The 23,052-nt window shown below is 32.8% G+C and overlaps 10 protein-coding genes across 10 annotated transcripts; 6 read left to right on the top strand and 4 right to left on the bottom strand. All coding sequences in view use genetic code 12, as the record gives it.

Moving 5' to 3' along the window:
- Positions 1–19: 19 nt before the first annotated feature.
- On the top strand, positions 20–487 carry CD36_44530 (60S ribosomal protein L24; the record flags this gene model as incomplete). Its single annotated transcript, XM_002420060.1, has 1 exon — positions 20–487. The coding sequence occupies one exon, from the start codon at positions 20–22 to the stop codon at positions 485–487; it is 468 nt and encodes a 155-aa protein (XP_002420105.1).
- Positions 488–673: 186 nt separating this feature from the next.
- CD36_44520 (L-asparaginase, putative) lies at positions 674–1,621 on the bottom strand (the record flags this gene model as incomplete). The annotated part of the gene is made up of 1 exon (XM_002420059.1): positions 674–1,621. One exon carries the CDS (start codon positions 1,619–1,621, stop codon positions 674–676), a length of 948 nt encoding a protein of 315 aa, XP_002420104.1.
- A 764-nt stretch (positions 1,622–2,385) lies between these two features.
- Positions 2,386–4,713, top strand: CD36_44510 (topoisomerase II-associated deadenylation-dependent mRNA-decapping factor, putative; the record flags this gene model as incomplete). The annotated part of the gene is made up of 1 exon (XM_002420058.1): positions 2,386–4,713. The coding sequence occupies one exon, from the start codon at positions 2,386–2,388 to the stop codon at positions 4,711–4,713; it is 2,328 nt and encodes a 775-aa protein (XP_002420103.1).
- Positions 4,714–4,997: 284 nt separating this feature from the next.
- Positions 4,998–6,248, bottom strand: CD36_44500 (conserved hypothetical protein; the record flags this gene model as incomplete). Its single annotated transcript, XM_002420057.1, has 1 exon — positions 4,998–6,248. One exon carries the CDS (start codon positions 6,246–6,248, stop codon positions 4,998–5,000), a length of 1,251 nt encoding a protein of 416 aa, XP_002420102.1.
- A 3,761-nt stretch (positions 6,249–10,009) lies between these two features.
- Positions 10,010–12,100, top strand: SUR1 (CSR1, ZAP1) (zinc finger-containing transcription factor, putative; the record flags this gene model as incomplete). The annotated part of the gene is made up of 1 exon (XM_002420056.1): positions 10,010–12,100. One exon carries the CDS (start codon positions 10,010–10,012, stop codon positions 12,098–12,100), a length of 2,091 nt encoding a protein of 696 aa, XP_002420101.1.
- Positions 12,101–13,035: 935 nt separating this feature from the next.
- CD36_44480 (general amino acid permease, putative) lies at positions 13,036–14,577 on the top strand (the record flags this gene model as incomplete). Its single annotated transcript, XM_002420055.1, has 1 exon — positions 13,036–14,577. The coding sequence occupies one exon, from the start codon at positions 13,036–13,038 to the stop codon at positions 14,575–14,577; it is 1,542 nt and encodes a 513-aa protein (XP_002420100.1).
- Positions 14,578–14,874: 297 nt separating this feature from the next.
- CD36_44470 (RNAse III, putative) lies at positions 14,875–16,710 on the bottom strand (the record flags this gene model as incomplete). Its single annotated transcript, XM_002420054.1, has 1 exon — positions 14,875–16,710. The coding sequence occupies one exon, from the start codon at positions 16,708–16,710 to the stop codon at positions 14,875–14,877; it is 1,836 nt and encodes a 611-aa protein (XP_002420099.1).
- Positions 16,711–17,180: 470 nt separating this feature from the next.
- Positions 17,181–17,954, top strand: CD36_44460 (mitochondrial 54S ribosomal protein YmL11; the record flags this gene model as incomplete). The annotated part of the gene is made up of 1 exon (XM_002420053.1): positions 17,181–17,954. The coding sequence occupies one exon, from the start codon at positions 17,181–17,183 to the stop codon at positions 17,952–17,954; it is 774 nt and encodes a 257-aa protein (XP_002420098.1).
- A 415-nt stretch (positions 17,955–18,369) lies between these two features.
- On the top strand, positions 18,370–19,317 carry CD36_44450 (tRNA (guanine-N(7)-)-methyltransferase subunit, putative; the record flags this gene model as incomplete). The annotated part of the gene is made up of 1 exon (XM_002420052.1): positions 18,370–19,317. The coding sequence occupies one exon, from the start codon at positions 18,370–18,372 to the stop codon at positions 19,315–19,317; it is 948 nt and encodes a 315-aa protein (XP_002420097.1).
- Positions 19,318–19,808: 491 nt separating this feature from the next.
- Positions 19,809–20,873, bottom strand: CD36_44440 (endoplasmic reticulum membrane protein, putative; the record flags this gene model as incomplete). Its single annotated transcript, XM_002420051.1, has 1 exon — positions 19,809–20,873. The coding sequence occupies one exon, from the start codon at positions 20,871–20,873 to the stop codon at positions 19,809–19,811; it is 1,065 nt and encodes a 354-aa protein (XP_002420096.1).
- Between the last annotated feature and the right edge of the window lie 2,179 nt (positions 20,874–23,052).

The raw sequence follows: 23,052 nt of genomic DNA, 5'->3' as shown, positions 1-23,052 counted from the left end.
TTTTTATTTATAGTGAAAAATGAAGATTGAAGTTGACTCCTTTTCAGGTTCTAAAATCTACCCAGGTAGAGGTACTTTATTCGTCAGAGGTGACTCTAAAATTTTCAGATTCCAATCCTCAAAATCTGCTTCTTTATTCCAACAAAGAAAGAACCCAAGAAGAATCTCTTGGACTGTTTTGTACAGAAGACACCACAAAAAAGGTATTTCTGAAGAAGCTGCTAAAAAGAGAACCAGAAAAACCGTCAAGCACCAAAGAGCTATTGTCGGTGCCTCTTTGGAATTGATCAAAGAAAGAAGAAGTCAAAAACCAGCTGACAGAAAAGCTGCTAGAGACTCTAAATTAGCTAAAGACAAAGAAGCTAAAAAGGCTGCTAAAGCTGCCAGAAAAGCTGAAAAGGCTAAAGCTGTTGCTTCCGGTGCTTCTGTTGTTTCTAAACAACAAGCTAAAGGTTCTTTCCAAAAAGTTAAAGCTACCTCCCGTTAAGTTCAATTGATTGTAAATACGGATAAGGGAAACTTAAACTAATGACATAAAGAAATCTAAAAAAAACAACAATGCAAAAGCAAAATTCTGTGTACATTTAGAGAGTGGTTTATTCATGGTTGTATATGTGTATTTTACTTTTTATATATAGATGTACAACGTATTATTAATTATGGAAAGTAAACCTCAATGGAGACTGTACTCTCCGAATGTAAAGTATCCCAATTTATCTGAACTACTTAAAACGATTCTTGTTTGATTTGGTGATCGGAAACCAAAGTAGAAAGTTTCTGTGGTGTGTCCATAAAGTAGCTGGGTCTGTGATCCATAGTTTAGAACAATGATAAAGCCAACATAAAATCTTGGGTTTAATTCATATATCATTTTTTCAAGATATCCACCATACTCATCACCAGCAACATTAGCGATGCTATTGGCTATTTCCCATGCCAACTTACTTTTGATAATTTGTTCTCCATTTCCGGAACACATACAACAGATTTCGCAATCACTAAGCTTCTTTCGAGCTATAGCCGCTCCAATAACACCAGCACATCCTATCCTACCAGGTAATTTAAAAAAGTTGCCTCCTGATGATGTCACAATCGTTGTCTCGGTGTCAGATATATGGGTAATACCAATAGTATCAGAAACTTCATTGGGTATGGTGTAATGGTCTAAATGCTTACCTTGAAAAATCTTGTCCTTATAGGTGTCATATATTTTCCTTGATTTTGCCGATACCAAATTGCCATCCATTATATTGGGGATTAAGTTTTTCAACAGTGGATAAACTAACATTACTGGTGGTGTTAAATCGGTTTCGTCTGAATCGTACAAGGTATCGAGATATTGAAATATCCGAAACAACTCCTTGGTAGGTTTCTCACAGGTCATATTAACAATTGCCCCTACCTTGTCATTACTTATATAGCTTGCATCACATTCTACTTTGCCTAATAGATTTAATGATGAACCATGGCCTGTATTAGTTAGTGAGGATGATTCAATGACATCACTTGCTTCTGTTATTGATGGCCTCGTTAATGCATTTCGTAGTAGTGTTTTGTAGTTTTCCAGCTTATTAGGGTCATGTTTACCTGCTCCAATGTGAATAATTAATATATCGTTCATGGAAAACCATACATAGGTCAAGCAATTGGGTGTGCAGTTGGAAGCTGATATAAAAAATAGGACGACAAAAAAAATTGGAGTATTAAATGTTGTGAGAATTGACTTAAAACTGTAGGTAGAGCCATTTTATTGACACCATAAAATAAGTAATTTACAAAACATTCTAAATAATTTTGTTTATAAACGTTTACTTTTTGATAGATTATTTCAATAGCCCTATTTGATAGTGCTTGCAAATAACAATGACGTACTCTATTTCTGCCTGACAGAAAGGTATATTTGTGACAGTCGCTCATCCAATATATAACAGTAACACTTTTGTCAGGTATTATTGAACTGATGTTTGATTGAACTTCTAGAAAGCCCAAACATGGCCACTGCTAGGTAAGTGAAGGAAGAGGAAGTTTTCTAGTTAGTTTAATAAACACATTCGTGGGTTTTCTATTGGATAATGTTAGTTGATCCACTATTTCATCCCACCACCTTCATTTATGTATTACTATCATTATCAAAGACAATTAATTAATTGATATTCTTTTACCAACTCATTATTACCTCTTGACAATCATTTCTAGTTGCAAAAAACACTAAGCAAGACATTTAATAAATTGAGTAGTGTAAGTATGTCAATATATACAAGTCCTTTCAAGCACCAAACAAAGGAGAAGAAAAAAAAAAAATTGTTCGTCGACAAAAAAAAAAGGAATAAAAAAAGAGTCAATCTTGAAATTGCCAGAGTCGAGTTTACTTAATAATTCAATAGAATGTCATTTTTTGGGTTTGATCCAGCAGCTCCTCCTCAAGGAGCCAATCAAAAAGATGATGTTTACGACTTTGAGAATACTTATGATGGGTTAGGTGAATTACAGGAAGATGATGCTTTCAATCAAGAAACATTTGGAACTAGTACCAGTGAAATTAGAAAAGATTTTGAATTTAGTCAAGGAGAGTCTCAACAATCTGAGTCATATGCAAAGGCCTCGGCACCTCCTGCCCAAACTATTAGTTATGCCCAGGCAGCAACAGTTCCAGTAAATGATGATGAGTTTATGCAAGAATTATGGGGATCATCTAATGCACCAAGCAAGAACCATACTGACTCCACTGAAGAAAAGACAGCAGGTGGTCAATCTGAGAAAAAGATTTTGTCTTTAGAAGAAATTGAGGCCCAATTAACTGCAATTGATCCTTCTCAACAACCACCTCTTCCTCAGCAACAATTTCCTCCTCAACCTTATGGGGTTCCAGGAATGATGCCTCCACCTCCACAATTTGGGTACATGATGGCGCCAGGATTTATGCCACCTCAGTATCCTTATCCCGGTATGATTCCACAACAAATGCCACCTATGCAGCAAGGTCAATTTCCACCTCCGCAACCACAGCAGCAACAGCAACAGCAACAGCAACAACCTCAACCTCAACAACAACAACAGACCGCAGGTCCTGTAGATAAACAAGTTTCAGAAGGTCCTGCTCGTTCTCCAGCTTCCAAGAAGACACAAAAAGTGGATTTGTCTAATTTCCCAGTTTTAGGATCAAAGGAGGCACAATCGCATCAACAGAGCACTCCCCAGCAACAAGTGCAACTGCAACAGCAACGCCATCATCATCATTATAATCAACATTATCAACATGGTCACCAGCGTGAGCCTCTGCAAGAGCTTACACCAGAACAACAAGAAAAAGCTGCTAGAAGACAAGAAAAAGTTTCTCGAATCATGAAATACTCGGGGATTATGAATCCTAAAGATAAAGATTTTGTGACCAGATTTCAATTATCTCAAATTGTTACTGAAGATCCTTATAACGAAGATTTTTATGCTCAAGTTTTCAAAGTTATTCATCCAAAGACAATTAATGGTGCTCAACAATCTACTCAACAAAACAATTCTATTGCTCAAGCTTACTTGGATCATAGTGGTCATAGATTAGGTGGACGTTATAAAAGAGCTGATGTTGCTTTACAAAGAATGCAACAGCAAGTTCAAAAAGCAGTTACTGTTGCTAAAGAAAGACCCAAGTTGACTCAATATGCCAAAGAGGGAGCTCTTGGTAAGATTTCTTTTGGTAGTGGTAAAAAACCAAGACAACAATTGGAAATTATCAGTAAAGCTGCTGAGAGACAAAAGCAGGAAAACCAAATTGGCAAGAAAGAAGGGGTTAAGCATTATAGCAAAAAAGACATTTTAAGTATATTAGAGAATATTATTGGTGAATTAATGAATGTTGAAAGTGAATCAAGAACCCGAGCTGATGTTGATACTAGTAAATTATGGGAGTCATTGAAAGTATTGGAACAATCGTCATCATCCGGTGATGAAGAAAGTGAAGTCAACCCATTCATTCAATGTTTGAACTATAACAAAATGTTAAAGATTTTGCTTCGTCTTTTCAAGTTTTTAACTAGAGAACAAATATTAACTATTGTAACATTAATCATGTCTAATTTAGAAAATTTGTTAGTGATCAAGAATGGATCATATACTACGTATCCTAACAAGAAAGTACCAGAAAATATTGTCAAATTGGTTGAAGCTTATACTTTAACATTTTCAAAAGTGTTGATGAATGCAGTATTGGATTTCAAATTTAATGAAATCATTGGATTATTAGTTATTTTAATTGAGCACAATAATGTTTCATTTGTGTCTACCACCAAGATTGGGTTATCTATATTGACAACATTGTTATCACGTGCAGAATTAATCATTGGTGAAGGATCGATATCGGCCACTGATTTATCGGAATGGTCATCATGTTATGATGAATTGTTTACATCATTAGAATCGAGAATTGCTGCTATTTTCCCACCCAATCCTGAAGATGTTGATGATGGTTCTTCTGGGGAAAACTATATATGGCAATTTTTAGCCACATTATCGTTGGGTGGTAAATTGAGTCATCAAAGAATTATTGTTGATGAAGTACGTGATGAAATTTTTTGTGTGATGAATCGAGCTAAAGCCATTGCCAACACTGATATGGCTAATTTGTATAAGAAACAGAATTTGTTGAATAATTTGAATATGTATTTGGTTGTTATGGGGTTGGTAGCAGATGAGACGGAAATCAAAGAACTTCAACAATAGTAATTACTGAAAGAGAAAAAAAAAAAAAAAATTGTATTGGGCGCAATTAATCATTCATTAAAAGCTTAATAGTCTTGAAACAAAATATACGAATATTGTGTATTATTATTAAATTGGGTATTACTTTGTACTATAAAGTAAAGAAAAAATGAACGAAAACTAGTAATAATTAAAGTACTCTTAAAAACTGAAAATGTAAATGGATATGAAAAAAATGGGTTCAACGTTAAAGAATATTCTTAAAAAAATTAGGTATTTGTATTTGTTTTCTCAAAAGTCATATATTAACAATTAATTTTACAATAATCATTAACAAAATGACTTCTTAAACTGGAAGTACTTGAGTAGTTTCTTGTTTCCACTGTATTATTACCATCACTATTGTTGTTGTGAATACGTTGATAGTTTGGATTATGAATATCAAGATTCCTACTCATTATTGAATCAGCTGATGAGACAGTAGATTTATTATCATCGACATAAATATCCATATCAATATCAATATGGGTGTCAGTGTTGGTGTTGGTTCTTTTATGTGGATAATTCATGGAAAATGGAGGCAATAACTTATTGTTGCTGCTGTTGTCGTCAGTATTATTAGCTGACATTTGATTGACCAATTGTTGGTTTATTTGGTTTTGATAGCTTAATAATTTTTGTAAATGATTAATTTGTCGTTGTTGTTTTTTCATTATATAATTGTGTTTTTCTTTAATTAACATTAATTCTAATTGGTAAATCTCATCATTTATTTCAAGACCAGCTTGATTGTTTAAAGATAAGTTATTTTCTTGTTGTTGTTGTTGTTGTTGGTGTTGTTCTGATTGAAGCTCTTCTAGGTCTACTAGTTGTTGTTGATTGGTGGTATGGTCGTTAATTTGGTCGTCATAAACATCTAAAAAACTTTCCATAAATGTATTGGATTGGGGGTTAGGATTTGATGTATCGTATTTAGTAAATATTTCAATATCTGCCTGTGTGATGAAGATTGAGCTTTCTTTATCAAAAAATGATCCAGGTCGTGATACCGAACCAGATGCTTTTTTTAAATAATAGCCCAAATCTTCACCATCAGAATGATAGGCATTATCAAATATAGAATCTACTGAATCATCACTTCTTCGTTTTACAGATTCAGGCTCATCAACATTTCTTCTTTTTCTCGTTGTCAATCTTGTTTCACCTTTTATTGGTGTTGATGTTTGTTCAAACGAGTCTATTTCAAATTCTAAAATTTTGGGATGCATTAGCAGGGATATTCTTGGAGGCAGTAGTAGTTGCGGTATGTCATCAGCAATTAAATTGTATTGGGCTGGAGTTGGTGGTGATTTGATTTCTGCCAAATCTGCAGTTTGGAATACTTGAGAAATTGGTGTTATTGGAGTTTGATCTATTTCCAGGGGTTGAGATTTATAACTTAAAGGTGAAGCTAATTTAAGAAAGAAATCTCTTGCACTTTTTGATTTTTTAATAGTCACTGGAGCTGGTGTCATTGGAGATTGTTGATAATTCTTTGACCGTTTTTTGAAGAACATTTTGGATGACCTTCTTCTAAGTGGGGGTATCAATTGTAGTAGTTAAAGCGATATCAAAAAGCTAGACTCTAATAAAATATATATATAATAAAAAAAAAAGAGAAAGAGATTTAGTCAAAAGTAAGGTAAAGGGGTTGAGGAGGAAAGGGTGTTATATATATAATGTAATGATTATTATAATTAATGCCTAAACTAGTATTTAGACAAAGCAACTTACTACTCCTCCTCCTCCTTCTTCTTCTTCTTCCCACCCTCTTCTCAAATAAAACAATAACAATCTTAATTATAGTAACAAACCACATTTACTTAATAAGAAAGAGAATATAGACTAAGCAGGGCAGCTTACATGATGCTGTTGGGTAAAAAAAAGAATTCCCAATCAATCCAATTCCTTTTTTTAGTAGTTTTTTTTTTCTTTTTTAGTTGTTGTTGTTTGGATTTTAGATATTTGTTAAGTTAAGTTAAGTTGCATATACATTAACAATTGGAAAAAAAAACAAAAAGTGGCTTTGTTACTTTTCTTTCCTTATGTGTGTATGTGTATGTGTATGTGTACTGGGTATACGTATACACATTCCAAAGAAAAAGAAAGGGATACTAATGGAAGTGGGTGGTGGTGGTCGTGGTGGTCGTGGCAGAACTGATAGAGATAATTAAGGTGGATAATTAAAAGCACACACAGCTAACACACACGCACACAATAATCTTTAATGCATGAAATTATGAAATAACTTTTATTAGCTTCTGAATCTAAAAGGTAAAGTAGTTGCCTAATTAGTAAACCATTTTGTACTCAATTCTTTCTTATTCTTCTTCTTCTTCTTCAACAAGACGCGTGAACTAAATAACAATAAGAACAATTTCCCATTAAGGTAGTTGTAATAATATAAAGGTACTAAAGGGTATTCTATTTAGTTATTTAATGGTGCCAATAATAAGTTAGAGCAACAATTCTATAGCAAGCATTGATGATAATGGATTCCACATTCTGATTGGGATTTCATTTCTTTGAGGGAATAGAGAGATGCTCAAGATTCAGTTGCTCGTTCCCCTTCTTTCGTAGGTAACTTTGTAGTAGTATCGAACGATATATTTTAATTTAAAGCCTCAATCAAAGCTTTCTAGTAGTTGTCTCGAGATGTGTTTATTTGCTTTACAGTCCGTCTCTTCCATCTTGATATTTGTTGGGGCTTTCTTGTTTGTTTGTTTTCTATTGTTTTTTTCTTGAAAGAGAATTGGTGGTGGTGTTGATGAAAGAAAAAGATCAACAATGACAATGGCAAGAGCAGTTTTCAATTTAAACAATAAAAATTATAGATCCTTCTAATCTCATCAGGAAGTCCGTACTGCTTAAATCTTTTTTGAGTTTTCTGTGTGTGATATTTTTATTCTATTGTTCGTTTCTTATCCTTCTTTTTCTTACAACAAAAACCTATTGTTAATCGAACAGGCTATTTCATCCAGATATATCTTTGTTATGTGGGTTTTGGGTTTGTTCTTTAATTTCTTGTAATTACACCATTCTATCCGGTATATGCAATGCATATTCGTCATATACAATACACACATAATAATATGCATACACAAACCATCTACACACCAACCAACACGTTATAAACACTCCCCTACACAGACCACCAACAAGTCAACTTTCTTGGGAGTGTATTAAAAAGTGGACATGTATAATAATTAATACAATTTACAATTTATAATTAATATAAATTAGGAAACAACCTATAATAGCAAATTATTAGGTGTAGATAAAATTTAAACACAAGGTCAAGCCAATAAAATAAAATCCATATTAATCAATCAATTACCAGCATTTAGTGAACATTAGACACTACTATAATTTCCTGCAAGATCGGTTAAATTTTTTTTTTTTTTCTTTAGTGGAGTGGTGGTGGTGGTAATGGAAAGTAAAGTAGCGAAGGAAATTTTATAATTCATTTCTTCCTCCTTTGTTTTAGTCTTTGTAACTTGATGCAATAGATTTTTTTCTTTGTATTATCAAGAGATTGTTTTTTAGACTTCCTACAACAAAGAGAGGATTTACTAAAGTCATTTTGGTTTTTGAAAACCGAAGTCTAATCAAAGACAAGGAAAGAATGATGGAAATTAGACGATAAGATATTAAATTTGTATTAGTCATTCATTAATTTGTATATTGTCGTTAATATCAATTTGTTGAAAAGGTAACAACGGTTTATGAATTTGGGATTATTGGTTGTTCATCGGAACAACTCGATATTGTTTTTTATTTTATTTTTTTTTGTTTGTTTACATGGATTAACTACATTTTGTGTACATACTTATAATTTTTCCGTATGATTTCGGTACAACTTGAACTTGCATTTAAAATAAGAAAACTATCATGATACGATGACAGTAGCGACGAGACAGAGATGTGAAGAATATTTTGTTGTAATTCCTTTTTTGGATCAAATTTAATGCCAAAAAATGGCTAAAAAGTATTGGAATTTTAGTCTTCTAAAATTCTAGTCTATTTTATTAACTAAAGATCTTCATCTCTTTCTAAAAAAGACGAAAAAACCAACAAAAAATAATTTCGGATTATTTTTATATTGACAACCAAACCCATGGCTGGGCTGTCATTTTCAGTAAGTTACCAATTGTATATGAGTTCATCTCGCAGAGACTCTCTAATTGATACTTTTTTTTTTTTCTTATCATTCCAACCTTATTTGAGATGGCCTTACAATTTCGATTGTTCTTCCCCCCCCCCCTCTGATGGCGTACTACAGTCCACTTTTTTTTTTTTCCTACTGTACTTTGTTGGGCCTAAAGTTTCTTAGAAGCTTGGCCTTTTGACATGTACATATGTCATCTCCCCCAATACAATCTCTTCGTAGATGCAAATCTCCTGGTAATTGGACCTACCGTTCTAATTGAGCTATTTTTTTTATTCAAATACAATGAAGGCTCATTACTGACGTATTTGTAATTTCGTGTCATGTAAACAGGTCTGACCCTTGTTAATTACGGCCTACAATTTCTACTGTTTTCTTGGTTGCAAGTTGTTATGAAGATACATCGTCTTTCTAAAATTAATGCACTCACGACCCTTGTAAGTTCTTTTACACCAAAAAGCAACTATTGGTCACTATTTCCACATTGTTAAGAATTAGCTGGTTAAACTTTATGCAGGGTGTTCCCTTCACTGTACTACCACCACCAACGTTAATCCTTAATAAACTTTGAAAATATTAAGCTTTCTTGAATTAATTAATTGAGAAAATGTAAATTAATTGCCTTGGATGTATGTCAGTTGGTAGCACCAATGGACCCCCCCCTCTTTGAACCTTTATACACGACGTCTCTTTATTTAGAAGTAAAATCTTTAACAATAAGAATTATTAATAGTTGTAAATTAATCACCCAATTTAACTGAACCGGAAAAAAAAAAAGATTGAACAAAATCAAAATGGCATAACCACCAAGGTCATTGCAACCTTTAATTAATTATTTCTCTTTTCCCCTAGTCGTAGTTTTTTATTTATCATTATACTATATCATCATCATTAGCTACAACATCAACAAGAATACTTCTCGAAGAGAATTTTTTTTTTTCTTTTCTATTCTATTCCTTAAAGCATAATAGAAATTTTTTATTTCATTTTCAAGTGGAGAAACGTATTTCCTTGGTTGTATTACAAAATATTTATTAGACGTTACTTTCTTTCTTTTTAGTTTATATTACCAATTCAAAATTATACTATATTCTAAAAGATATACCAACGATGTTACCAATTGCGGGTGGTCCACAGAATACTAATCATGAGATGGGCGATGCTAATGAAGTTCAGGTTGAATTTTCCAGAAACAAGATACCAGAAACATTGATAAAAAACTTGCCAGTAGATGGGAAGGTAATAACTCATGGTTATGTCCATGGTCATATTCATAAACATAAAGACCATACCCATATACATGGTCACATCCATAATCATGATCACAGCACAGATTTAAATACACAGATAAATGATAGGTCGATTCAACCAATTTCCAAAGAGTATAATCAACCCAATTTCAACTTTTCATGCCCTGAGTTGGACGACTTGGATTTTTGCAAAGACGTGTTTTGTAATGATCTTGACGATTGTTTTTATTTGAGTTGTGGTGATAGTAAGAATTCTAACACTTGTGATGTAAATTGCTGTGATTCTCGAGTTGACGAAATTTGTTGTACCAATGATCAATGTGTGGAACCAAACCTGGTGCAGCCACTGTCATGTGAGAAATCTGACCATCTTGAGTGTTGTGCTGATCCTCGCTGTGAATCATATGATATCTGCCATTCCAATTTAGGGGATCAATCGAGTGTTTGTACAGATCCTAACTGCTCGGAAATTGATACTTGTTGTTCGTCATTGCCACAACCTACACTCCCTTCTCATCTGGAAAATAATTTATGTCAACCACAACTCTCAAAGAGACCGATATTTGAAGATTTAATTACAAACGTACATTTGAGTTGTAAACAAACCCAATCACAAAAAACCAACAATGTTTATCCTCCTAAGAAGAAAATTAAATGTGAGTCTGATTTTGATATACATTTCCCTCATGAATGCCATCAAGATTATAAAAAACCATCCACTACCACCACCACAAACCACCAGCTTCATCAATCATGTTTCCATACTACTATACCTGATAGGAAAAATACATCTTTAGAATATGATGAGAAACTAATGTCTGATTTTGATTTTGTCATACAGTTTAATAATTTCAATCAACTATTAAATACTGCACCAAAACACGAACCACAACAGGAGCAACCGAATCAATTTTCAAAGACCACAGATTTCAACGAAGAGTCAACTACTAGACCCATGCTGTATTCATGTCAATGGGAAAATTGTTTCAAAAGATTGAATAACAATACATTTCTTAATCATGTTATCGAAGATCATTTAGAAAAAGAGGAAATTGTTAAAACTGAGAACTCCAATTATCAATGTGAATGGAATGAATGTAATTTTACTGATAATGATTTTAATTCTTTGATAAATCATTTAAAATCTCATCAACCTTCCAACCAAATAGAGACATCTAGTGGCTCATCACTATTGAATCACGTAACAAATAACTATGCCTTAACACCATTATCATGTTCAATATCTAATGATGCTTCTCCTGTGGTTGCTTTACAAAGCCCACAGGCACCTGATTTAAATATTACTTCAGTGAAAATTGTCCCTAAAAGTAAAAAAAGTTGCAAACCAAAAGTGAAGAAAGAAGAGAAGGACGTGGATTTAGAGTTTACTTGTAATTGGCAAGTTGGTACTGATGACAATGGAGACCCACTTTATTGTAATATAAAACATCAATCTCCTGGTGAATTACATAGTCATTTACTTGATGTCCATATAGGATCAGGGAAACATGAATATTATTGTTGTTGGCGAGGTTGTGAACGTCATAATGGGAAAGTTTTCACACAAAAACAGAAACTAATTCGTCATATTCATATCCATACTAATTTTAAACCTTGTAAATGTGATATTTGTGGGGCATCATTTGCTGTAGAATCGGTATTGCAACAACATTATCGAGTTCATTCAGGTGAGAAGCCATTCAAATGTCCTATTTGTGATAAAACATTTGCCACTAGTTCTTCATTATCAATCCATACTAGAGTACATACAGGAGAAAGACCGTTGGCTTGTAAATGGCCCGGATGCAATAAACGGTTTAGTGAAAGTTCAAATTTAGCTAAACATATGAAAATCCATACCAAGAAATTTAATTGTGAAATATGTGGGCAATCGTTTGATAAAAAGGCACTGTTTAATCGACATGTTTTAGAACATTCAACTGAGAAATAATTGAAAAATTGTATTATATTTTTATCGATGTATATATATATATAGGGTTGGTAGTCATTCTAAGTTGATGAATTGCTATCGTAAAAGAGTTCACTATTATATTCGTAAATAAAAGAAATCCCAAGCCAATAATAGCAAATTATCATTCGAAATTAAAAAAAAAGGAGCAATCATAGACATTGTTGATAATTTATTATTATTTTCAAAATTGTTGTAGTACATCTGTAAGGGTGTTTCAGATCCGAGGAGTGTAGTTTCAGAATCTTATCTGTATGTAACATATGTTTTGTAAGCATATTACTATGGGGTGAGGACGAAGAAGTTGCAGTTTACATTGATCTTGTCTATTTCAGCTTATGGTTCGGCTAAAACCCTAGAGTACAGACTCAATTTGTAACACTATTGGACCAACCTAACAAAACCCCATTCAAAAAAACATATTTAACTCTTGTTACAGATGAAATCAGCACCAAAACTAATACTGTTGAGAATCCACAGTTGTGTTGCTCTATCATTTAACTAAGTTGCTTGCACGTGACTTATCTAAATCTTGCCATTATTTTTTTTTTTTTGCTTTTGTCGCAAGGAACAAGAAAAAGATCGTGATCAACAACCTGTATATGCACCGGTAGATTAATTAGTTAATAAGGAACTTGATAATAATAGCAACGAGAGCCCCCTCGCTAAAAAAAAAAAAAAAAAAAATTACTTAGTGTTTGAGATGATTGGCAGCAAATTCATATTCAAATGTTTAACACCACTTTCTTTTACTAAATGATACATATTAAATTTCTTCAAATGTTAGAAGGCTTTTTTTTTTTTCTTTAGCTTTTAATATAAATAATTGAATAAAAGACTGTTGTTTTCCATTTTTCTAGAAAGATTCTATTATTATTTTTTTTTGTTTGTTTCATACTAGGTATATTTATAATCTAATGTCTATCCCGACTAAAAACTTGGAACTGATACGGTCACAAGAACTAGATAGTGACCAATCGATATCGTACGACTCGACCACTGGTCTTAAACATGGATTAAAAGATCGACATCTAAGTTTAATTGCTCTTGCTGGAATCATTGGGCCTGGTATCATGATCGGGGCAAGTTTGGCCTTGGCTTCTGGTCCTGCAGCATTATTGTTAGGGTTTGGAATCATTGGTATAGTTGCATTTTGTATGATGCAAAGTCTTGGTGAAATCGCCACCATGTACCCAACCGGAGCAACATTTTCCACCTTGGGAGCAAAATTCGTTGATTATTCTTGGGGTGGTGCTGTTGGTTGGAATTATGTTATTATTTGGATAGCTGTTTTGGCTAATGAGTACAACACTACGGCTTCTGTATTACAATTTTGGGGACCGCAAGTGCCTCTTTATGGATATGTATTAATATTATGGGCTGTGTTTACTGCTTTCCAATTTTTGGGAGTTTCAGTATGGGGAGAATTTGAGTTTTGGTTAGCATTAATAAAAATTGTCGGATTAGTTACATTCTATATATTTTCCATTGTTTATTGTGCTGGTGGGGTTAAGGGAACTAAAGCATTTGGTTTCCATTATTGGAATGACCCAGGAGCTTTTGCTAATGGGTTTAAATCGTTTGTTTCAACATTAACTTTTGCCAGTACTTTCTATTCTGGTTGTGAAGTGACAGCAATCGCTGCTTCAGAAGCTAAAAATCCAAGTCGAGCATTACCCAAAGCCATTAGACAAACGTTCTGGAGAATATTGATTGTCTACATTGGAATTGCCATTAGTTATGGTTTGACCGTTCCATATGATGATCCAAGGTTATCAAAAGGTTCCAAAACTTTGAAATCACCAATGACAATTGCCATTCAAAGAGCAGGATGGGATGGGGGTGCTCATTTGATCAATGCCTTTATTATTGTTGTCTGTATCCTGGCTATTAGTTCGTCAATTTACACTGGTTCCAGATCTATGGTCAATTTGGCAAACGAAGGATGTGCTCCAAGTATACTCAAACGAGTAAATGGCCAAGGTGTTCCCTATGCCGCAGTTATTTTAATGAGTACCTTAGGGTTAATCTCGTTAATGAATCAAAGCACCGGTGCTGCCAATGCTTATCAGTACATTGTTAATCTTTCTGGTGTTGCCGTGTTCATTGTGTGGGGTAACGTTTGCTTTTATCATATTCGGTTCAGACAGGCCATGAAATTACAAGGTCGGTCATTGGATGAGATACCATTCAAAGGATTGTTGTACCCTTATTTGCCAATACTAGGTCTTGTATTAAATGTTTTTTTGGCTTTAATTCAAGGTTGGTCCTATTTCAAGCCGTTTGATGCTGGAAATTGGGTTGATGCATACGTGTTGTTGCCATTTTTCTTTGTGTTATATTTTGGGTTTAAACTTTGGCATAAATCGAAATGGGTGAATTTGCGAGAAGTTGATTTAGATGAAGGTAGAAGAGAAGACGATGAAAAGGGAGTAGACAGCAACAAATGGATGATATAATGAATATTACCAAAATAAAAAAAGGAATCAGTTTATTACTCAGTTTGAGGTGATTGTATAACTGCTTAGACTCTGTAGATTTTGTAATTAGAGTGAGTTTAGAATAAACGAATTTCATCAATCAGTCAAATCAAAAAGGTGTCATATTTTTTAAAATGGGTTTCTTCACCACCACAGTTAAACTACAAATAGACTTTGCAATACCAAAACAGTGAAAACAAAAAAATTAATATGTGTTTGGGCAAAAAAAAAAAAGCTGTTTATTAATACGTCTATAATATAGATAAACTAATCCTACTATTCTGGTGAGTCCCTAGTTCGGAAATCTTTACAAATTTCTCTCATTGCACTTTCATTTTCCAATAATGTTTGAGCTACTCTGGCCATGGCTTTCTTCTTCGATGGATCAGTTGCTTCACAAATCAAAATGCTTCTAACGTTTAATACCACTCTAAACAAATTACCATTTACCTGAGATGTAAGATAAATCGGTTTGTCACCAATTTTTCTACCAAGGATACCATACAATTTGTTTTTGGCATCAATGTCCAATGGTTCATTTTCATTAACTGGGATAGGAAACATCGAGGTTCTAATTGGCGACAGCGGTGTAGAAGGGAGATTATTCTTTTCCTGTTCTAATCTTTCTGCAATTTCCCTCTTCTTGGCATTTTCTCTTTCGAGTCGTTGTAATTTAATTGGTCTTTCAATTTGTTGACGTGCCACAAAGTATTTTTTCAAAATTTCAGTATTATTTAGTCCTGCCATGGCAGCTCTTAACCCTGCCTCTTTCAAACTATTGGCTGAACCACGACCTAATTCTTCTCCATTGATAGTGCATTGAACTATAAATTTATGATTAATTCCATCACCCATTTGAATAGTGTTATATATTGGATGTAAATCATCTTGACCTATAAGTGCATATAATTTGGATTTGGCCTCTCTATCAATTGGATCCTCAATATATTCAATTTTCAACTCATGAATCAATGGCGCATACAATTTAGCAAGCCATTCCTTGACATCTTCCACTTCAAGACCTTTTTCTAATGCTAATGCTCCGATATATGCCTCAAATACATCAGCAAAGATTTTCTGATCACCAGTCTTTAATACATTTTCACTTATTCTAGTACGTAACTTCTTGTCGAATCCATATTGAAAGGCGAATTTAACTAATGTCTTATTGTTAACTAATCTTGATCTAATTTTCGATAAATCACCTTCGGCTGAATCAGGGAACTCTTTGAAAATTATAAGGGTCACTAAATTATTCAAAATCGAGTCCCCATAGAATTCTAATCGTTCATTATGACTATGCAACAATTGATTAGCTTCAAGATATTGCTTGTTATTGACTGTGGATCTGTGAACAAAAACTCGTTCAAACAACTTGGGATCTTTTATTGGTGGTAACGGTGGCATGTCATGGTCAACCCCGGTAGATTCAATTTCTGGTACAGTATCACGATGAGAATTTACTTTGACAGAATTTGATTTGACAGGCACTTTTTTCAAATTTTTCAAATCATTCTCACTTATTTCGACTTCATCATTGATGATTTGGTCTAGAATTGGTAATTTTCCAATTTCATGTAATGACTTTAATTTTGTTGCTGTGCTTATCAATGGATTGTCTTGTAATTCAATTCTGGTACTATTATCTATCTCGTTAGATTCAATGAGATATTGTAATTGGTTACAATTAGGTGCCTTTTCAAGTATACTGGAGACACATTTTTGCATGGTTTTAGTTGAATGTTCTAATTGATTCATATCCAAGATTCCTATTGTGGTTGGAGGTGGTCTATCAAACACTGGCTCATGATATGCCAGAAGTTCTTTCAAATATGCATCGGTGATTTTTGCTTTCTTTGTAGCAGTGGATGGTATCGGGGCAGGACTCGATCTTTTCGATGAGTGGTGGTTTTTCGAACTGTTGTTGGTCAGCATACTAGTGTCTGAATCTATATCTGATACACTTAAAAGATCGTCAAGATTTGATGAGATTACTTTATTGTCTTCTTGTTGACTGGTAGAGGTCCAGTTGTGGATGTAACTCATAAACCCTTTGTTGGCCGTTTCTGCTATATTTTGTGCTGCTAGATTTTTTTGAGAAAACGATGACATTAGGCCCAAAGTGAACAATGTGATGAAGGAAGGAATTGAGTATGATGTGAAAAAAACTCTACCAACAGGGCAATATAGAAAACAAATCAAAACGCAAACAAACTAGAAATGGAAAAAAAAAAAAAATGCAAAGCTCAAGTAATATATATGTTAGCCAGTATTTACCAGTTATGTTTCAACAACACCCCATGAATTGAAAAATTGTTTAATTTATATATATATGTGGTGTAGAATGCATCAAATACGTTAAATTTTTTTTCTTCCTCTCTCTCTCTTTCGTACTGTGGTAGTGTACAATATATCAATATCAACATTGAGTTTTCATTCACCAATTAATTGTTAGTAACTGAAAAAAAAAAAAAAAATTTTCTTTCATAGTTTGATTTGAATTCTTTGAATATTAGGTGTGTGGGAAGTTACAACTATCTAATTATTCAAACGATTACAGTACCACCTCACATCATCACCAAATGTTGTCTCATAAACTTATTAATACTGGTATATTACGAAATACCTCCAGAATATCGGTGAATCAATGGTCAAAATCATTTTCGACCTCAATAATCTCTTCCAACCAATACGCTGATTTTATACCTGCCAATGCTGAACAAGAACAATTTTTATCTAGACAGACTGAGAAACCATTATTTTCTAGAAAAACCTATTTAATTGATTTTTACAAGCATTTATACGATAGCAATGAAATCTTATTATTTGTTCACCATAATAATTTAAACAAATCTGACAATAATAAATATCGACAAGAATTGATCAAATCAGGAGCAACTTTACATGTTATTAAATCTAGTGTATTTAAGTTATTATTGAGATCTATCAATGAACCTGACCCAGCACAAAAGGGGTTAGCAGCCAAGAATAAAGATAAAGTTCATGATTTAGATCCATTGCTTGCTGGACCAACAGCAATTATAACAATCCCAAAGAGTGATCCTCAAGTGGTTGCATCAGTAATGAAAGTTTTAAAGAGTGCCAATGAAAGATTACTTTTAATTGGTGCTAAGATTGAAAAGAATGTAATGAATCTTGATGAAATCAATCAATTCAAGACCTTGCCTACTAAGGAATCTTTACAAGGACAATTAGTTGGATTATTGACTATGGCTGGTGGTGCTGGATTAGTTAGAACTTTGGAAACTCCTGCAAATGCATTATACTTGAATTTGGATCAAAGAAAGAAAGATATGGAAGGCCCTAAACAAGAAGAAACAGAAAATAAAGAGTAGATAAATGTAAATAGAATTTTATTTTTTTTTTTGTATATATAATGGTGTCATTTGTAATTCAGGTGTAAGAAATCTATTACGGATTTCTATTGGTACGGTATTTGCGCACATCGATGTGTTGATAAACAGTGATAAAGCTGTGGTTATGTTAAGTTCAGAAATAGTATTCTTGTTTGTTGATATCTGTAATTCAAGCATATATCATCCATTTGGAAATATTTTGGTCCATATGGTATACATTATTTTGCAAGTAAATAGTCTGCAAAAAAAAAAAAAAGAATACCTTGAGTCAACGCATAAACGGCGATGGACTCGAACATGAAAAAAAAAAAAAAAAAAAAAAAATCTTCACATTTACCTCTTTATCCTCTCCATCTCCCATAGCATTAACCAAAGGTAATTCCTAACAACAACCATGTCTGAATCCACTGAGAAACAGGAACAAGTATCCGCTGAACCTCATTTAGCAAAAGATTCCAAATCAAAACAACAATCAATAGCAGCAACGAAAAGAAAACAATATCGTGAAGATAAATCTCAAATACGAAAACAAGCTAGATTTGAAGTATCAACCACTCCAGAACTTGAACAAAGTGATTCATCAACAACAACTACAACGATTACCGAGTTACCGAAAAAGAGATATTATCGTCAAAGAGCTCATTCAAACCCATTTTCAGATCATAGGTTAGAATACCCTAAAAGTCCTGAATCAATGGATTGGTCAAAATTATATCCTAAACAATATGATATTAGTAAAGTTGAAATTGCTGATATTGGATGTGGGTATGGAGGATTAATGATTAAATTAGGTCCTCAATTCCCCAAATCATTGATTTTGGGATTAGAAATTAGAGTTCAAGTGACACAATATGTGGAAGATCGTATTATTGCATTAAGAAAGAATCAAGAAATTATAAACAGCAATAAAAAGGAAAGTGGTGATTATAGTTATCAAAACATTGCGGTGTTGAGAGGTAATGCCATGAAGTTTTTACCAAATTTCTTTGTTAAAGGACAATTATCAAAAATGTTCTTTTGTTTCCCTGATCCTCATTTTAAACAACGTAAACATAAAGCAAGAATTATAACAAATACTTTACTAAGTGAATATGCATATGTATTGAGAGAAGGTGGGGTGGTTTATACCATTACTGACGTTGAAGATTTACATAATTGGATGGTTAAACATTTGGATGAACATCCATTATTTGAGAGATTAAGTAAAGAATGGGAAGATCAAGATAAATGTGTTGAGATAATGTATAATGCGACTGAGGAAGGACAAAAAGTGACTCGTAATAAAGGTTCAAAATGGGTAGCATGTTATAAGAGATTGCCAAATCCAGATGATTGTGAATAGGAAGTGATTATTTTTGTAGAATATAGAATGTATGTATACTAGTGTGTGTTCTCAAAGGAATATAAATGAATTATCACACAAATGGATGAAGTGTAGAGAAGACGATCCGTCAATCAGTATGAAACATAGCTTACATTAAACCACCAAAGGAAAACAAAAAAAAAAAAAAAAAGAAGAATTTTTGAAAAGTACCAACTACATATAAGAATGAAATACAACAAGCAAAATAATGTGAACGGAAAGAAGTACAATTAAGGATTAGTGAAATTGAATAAAAAAAAGAAAACTCCATGATAATTAATGAATACCATAGCAGCATGAAGTCAGTTATGATTAAAAGTCAAATGAACGTTGCATAAAGTAATATAAGATATCAAAACACAACGAAGCAAAGCAAAGCCACGGCCAATAAAACAAAAAAAGAACAAGCCCTACTTACTTACTTACTTACTTCCTTCCATGCACTACATATTCCGCCTTAAATGCGACACTTAATGTAAGGTTTGTTTGAATGATTCCTGCGTAGTGTCAGCAAATTCATCTGCTTCTTCAGAGGTTTGTTTAATAACATCTTCAACGGTACTTGGATGTAAACCAGAAGTTGGAGCATTTGGGAATTGAGAAGCACCAGTGGAATGGCCAGTTGAAATTGGTTCAGCTGAAGCAGAAGCAGCAGGAACGGAAACAGGAACAGTTGTTGAGTTACCAGCAGCAATATTTTTATCAGCGTCAGTACCATAGGATGTTGCCTTTGAGTCGCCAACAGTAGAACCAGCAGTTCTGACTGGAAGTTTTGATTGAATGAAACTTCCAATTGGACCAGTTTTTTTGATTAAAGTGTCAATATGTGGACCAGCAGCTTTATGAGCCTTTTCGGTGAATTCAGCAGTCTTGGATTTAATAATCTTGGTAACATCAGCAACAGCAGCATCGATTTCCTTCTTGTAAGTTTTGTAAATGACAGGAACGGTGAAAATCAACACAACGAAAATAAAGATCAAAGTGTATAATGAAAACCATGAAGTCAATTTATATAAAACATAAGAAATACCAGCAGCTTTCAAAGTGGTTTCAATATCGTGTGAATAGACAATTTTATTAAAACTTTCTTCCAAATGCACATTGAAGTTAGCCAATTCTGGTAATACTTCATCATTGAATCTTTTAGCATACAATTTACCAGTTGGTTTGAAATTAGCAAGGAAACCTTTACCAGTAATCAATTTACCAGAATATTCAGCAGCAGCAGAGACTAATAAACCAATGTAAGCTAAATGGAAAAAGATGTTGAATAAATTGACGGTTTTCAAGATAATCAAACCAAAAACAAGAGAACCAAAAACTTTACCAGTCTTGATTGGGTTTTTCCAAGTCAAAAAATCAGTGGTTGAACAGGATGGGTGATGAGCACCAGCAATTGATGTTGATGAAGATGAAGAAACAGCTGGAGTTGGGACTTCATGAGCCAATGGAGTAGTACCACTGGTAGTGATATCAGCGGTGTTGGTGTTGGTAGTGGTAGTAATTGGTGATTCAGTAGGAATTGATGCAGACATGATTATGGAAATTTAAATGTTGAATTCAAATAAATACTATGGATGATGTTGTTGATGATGAATTGAATAGTGAAAACTAAATCTATTAAAGATTAGATAAGGATATGGATTCGTCGATGGCAACAAAAAAAGTTAGTATAAAATAGAATGAAATAAAATAAAATAAAAAGAAAAAAAAAAAAAAAAGAAGGGAAAGGGAAAGGAAGGAAAGGAAAAAAAAAAAGAGAGAGAGAGTGGAACTTGTACACTTTAAAAATCGAAAAGTTATAATAATAAATAAATTAATGCCTTTATCAAAGAGAGAGAGACAGCAAACTGTGGAAATAAAAATAATATTAATAATTAATAGTCGTGTTAAATTTGACGGAAAATATATCAAATGAAATTATTTTTTTTTTTTCAATCAAATCAATAACAATTTGTTTTTTAAAAATAATGAGACGATATTAATGCAGTGTAAATGGGTTTTCATTCTATGTGCTGTACTAATTCTTTTAGTTGTAAATGAATTGATCTGTTGTTGTTGTTGTTGATTATTTAAATTCTATAAAATATACTTTTATTTGCTTTGAATTTTTTTATTTGATTTTTCATTCTTTTGTTCATTTAACTTGCCTTGAATAGGGAATTCTTGCTTTATTATGATAAGTTTAATGTACAAAAATAAAAATAAAAAAAAAGGTTAAGTCAGATATAGTAATTTTCAATCAAATTCTTCGGCAAGAGCAATTGTACTACTACTTATATATATTCTTTTATTGCTCTATCAATATCTAAGGTATTCTCAAGTTTCTCGATGTTTAAAGTAATTTCATGTCTAATTTTTTTGCTTCCCTATTTTTAAATTGCTAGTTCACGTCAATTAATCCAGATTCCATTTCATATCATTTACTACATACACTATACTATCAGAATAAACCAACTGATCTATTCTAAGAAGTTACCGTGTAAATGACCAATGAGTTCATTGATAACTATTCTAAATTTTTCAATTTTTGATCTGGCCGGCACGAACTCTTTTTTTCTTTTTCTTTTTATCACAAGACATTTAAAAAAAAAATTCTCTCATTGCTGATTCGGGTAATTAATTTTGAGCCGCTTACCATTTCATCTTTTAACTTCTGGTGATTCACAATAAACTTGTTTTCCCTTTGTGATTTTTAACAATCCTTTACGACCAATAGTGGCATGATGATGTAAATTGTTATTTTTATCAGTACGATCTTATATATGCTCCAAATATAGTGTCTTCAGATTGTGTTCAAAATTTGTTTTTACTCTGCAATGGCCATAGTTTGAATAAGTCTACCAGGATCTAGATCATTTGATTTGAATTATTTTTGAAAGGGGTGGGGGGAGTGAGGTGGAGTTGTATAGAACATGTTTTTTTCAGAGCTTTCTCTATTGAGGAGTTAATTTATTTTTCAAGTTTAGTTTATTATATTATTTATCCTATGGGATTCTTGCTTCCTCTCTATTTCCTAATTGTCATTTTTTTGGGCTGTACTGTTCATCTTCTTAGTTTTGGTAATTATACATTATTGAGATTCTTCTTCATACGATTTTGCAACCAACATAATTTTGCATTTTCACACGACCACGTATATTTGTGAGAAGAATTTGTGGAAGCATATCAATAGCTTATTGCGCCTTGGTCTTTTTCTTTTGCTACTTTATCACTTTTCTTTTCTGCTTTAAGATCAAATTCCAAAATCCATTTCATTAATTAAGAAAGTTGGAACCTCGTATTTTACATAGATGCTTGTTGGAGTATTTTTATGGGATTAAAAAACTAATCAAGAATAATGAGAATATGAATAATAGATCAGAAATTGCTCAAAAAAAGGATACATAATTAGGCTATTATGCTATATGGCTAACAAAGTAGATGTTGAAATTGATACTACTATTTCTTGTGATAAATTCTCGTCAAAAAGAAATTAAGACTGACCAATCCAATCAAACAAAGATCCAATTACCCATAAAACTATCCGATCAAACATTAAATATAAACTTGTCTACAAATTGACGTTACACGCTGAAACTGCTATCATAATTGAAACACGTTTTTGCGTTTGCTATTGAGTCATTATATTACTGATGTTTTTCCAAATAATTCATAAAAGATGTTATATTATTTAAATGTCAACTGAAAGACAATAGTAAAAATCAAAAACAA

Source organism: Candida dubliniensis, chromosome 4 (genome assembly GCF_000026945.1).
Source record: "Candida dubliniensis CD36 chromosome 4, complete sequence".
NCBI classification, from domain to species: Eukaryota; Fungi; Ascomycota; class Pichiomycetes; order Serinales; family Debaryomycetaceae; genus Candida; species Candida dubliniensis.
Note: the sequence above shows the minus strand (reverse complement) of the source record. Positions and strands in the feature narration are given on the sequence as shown.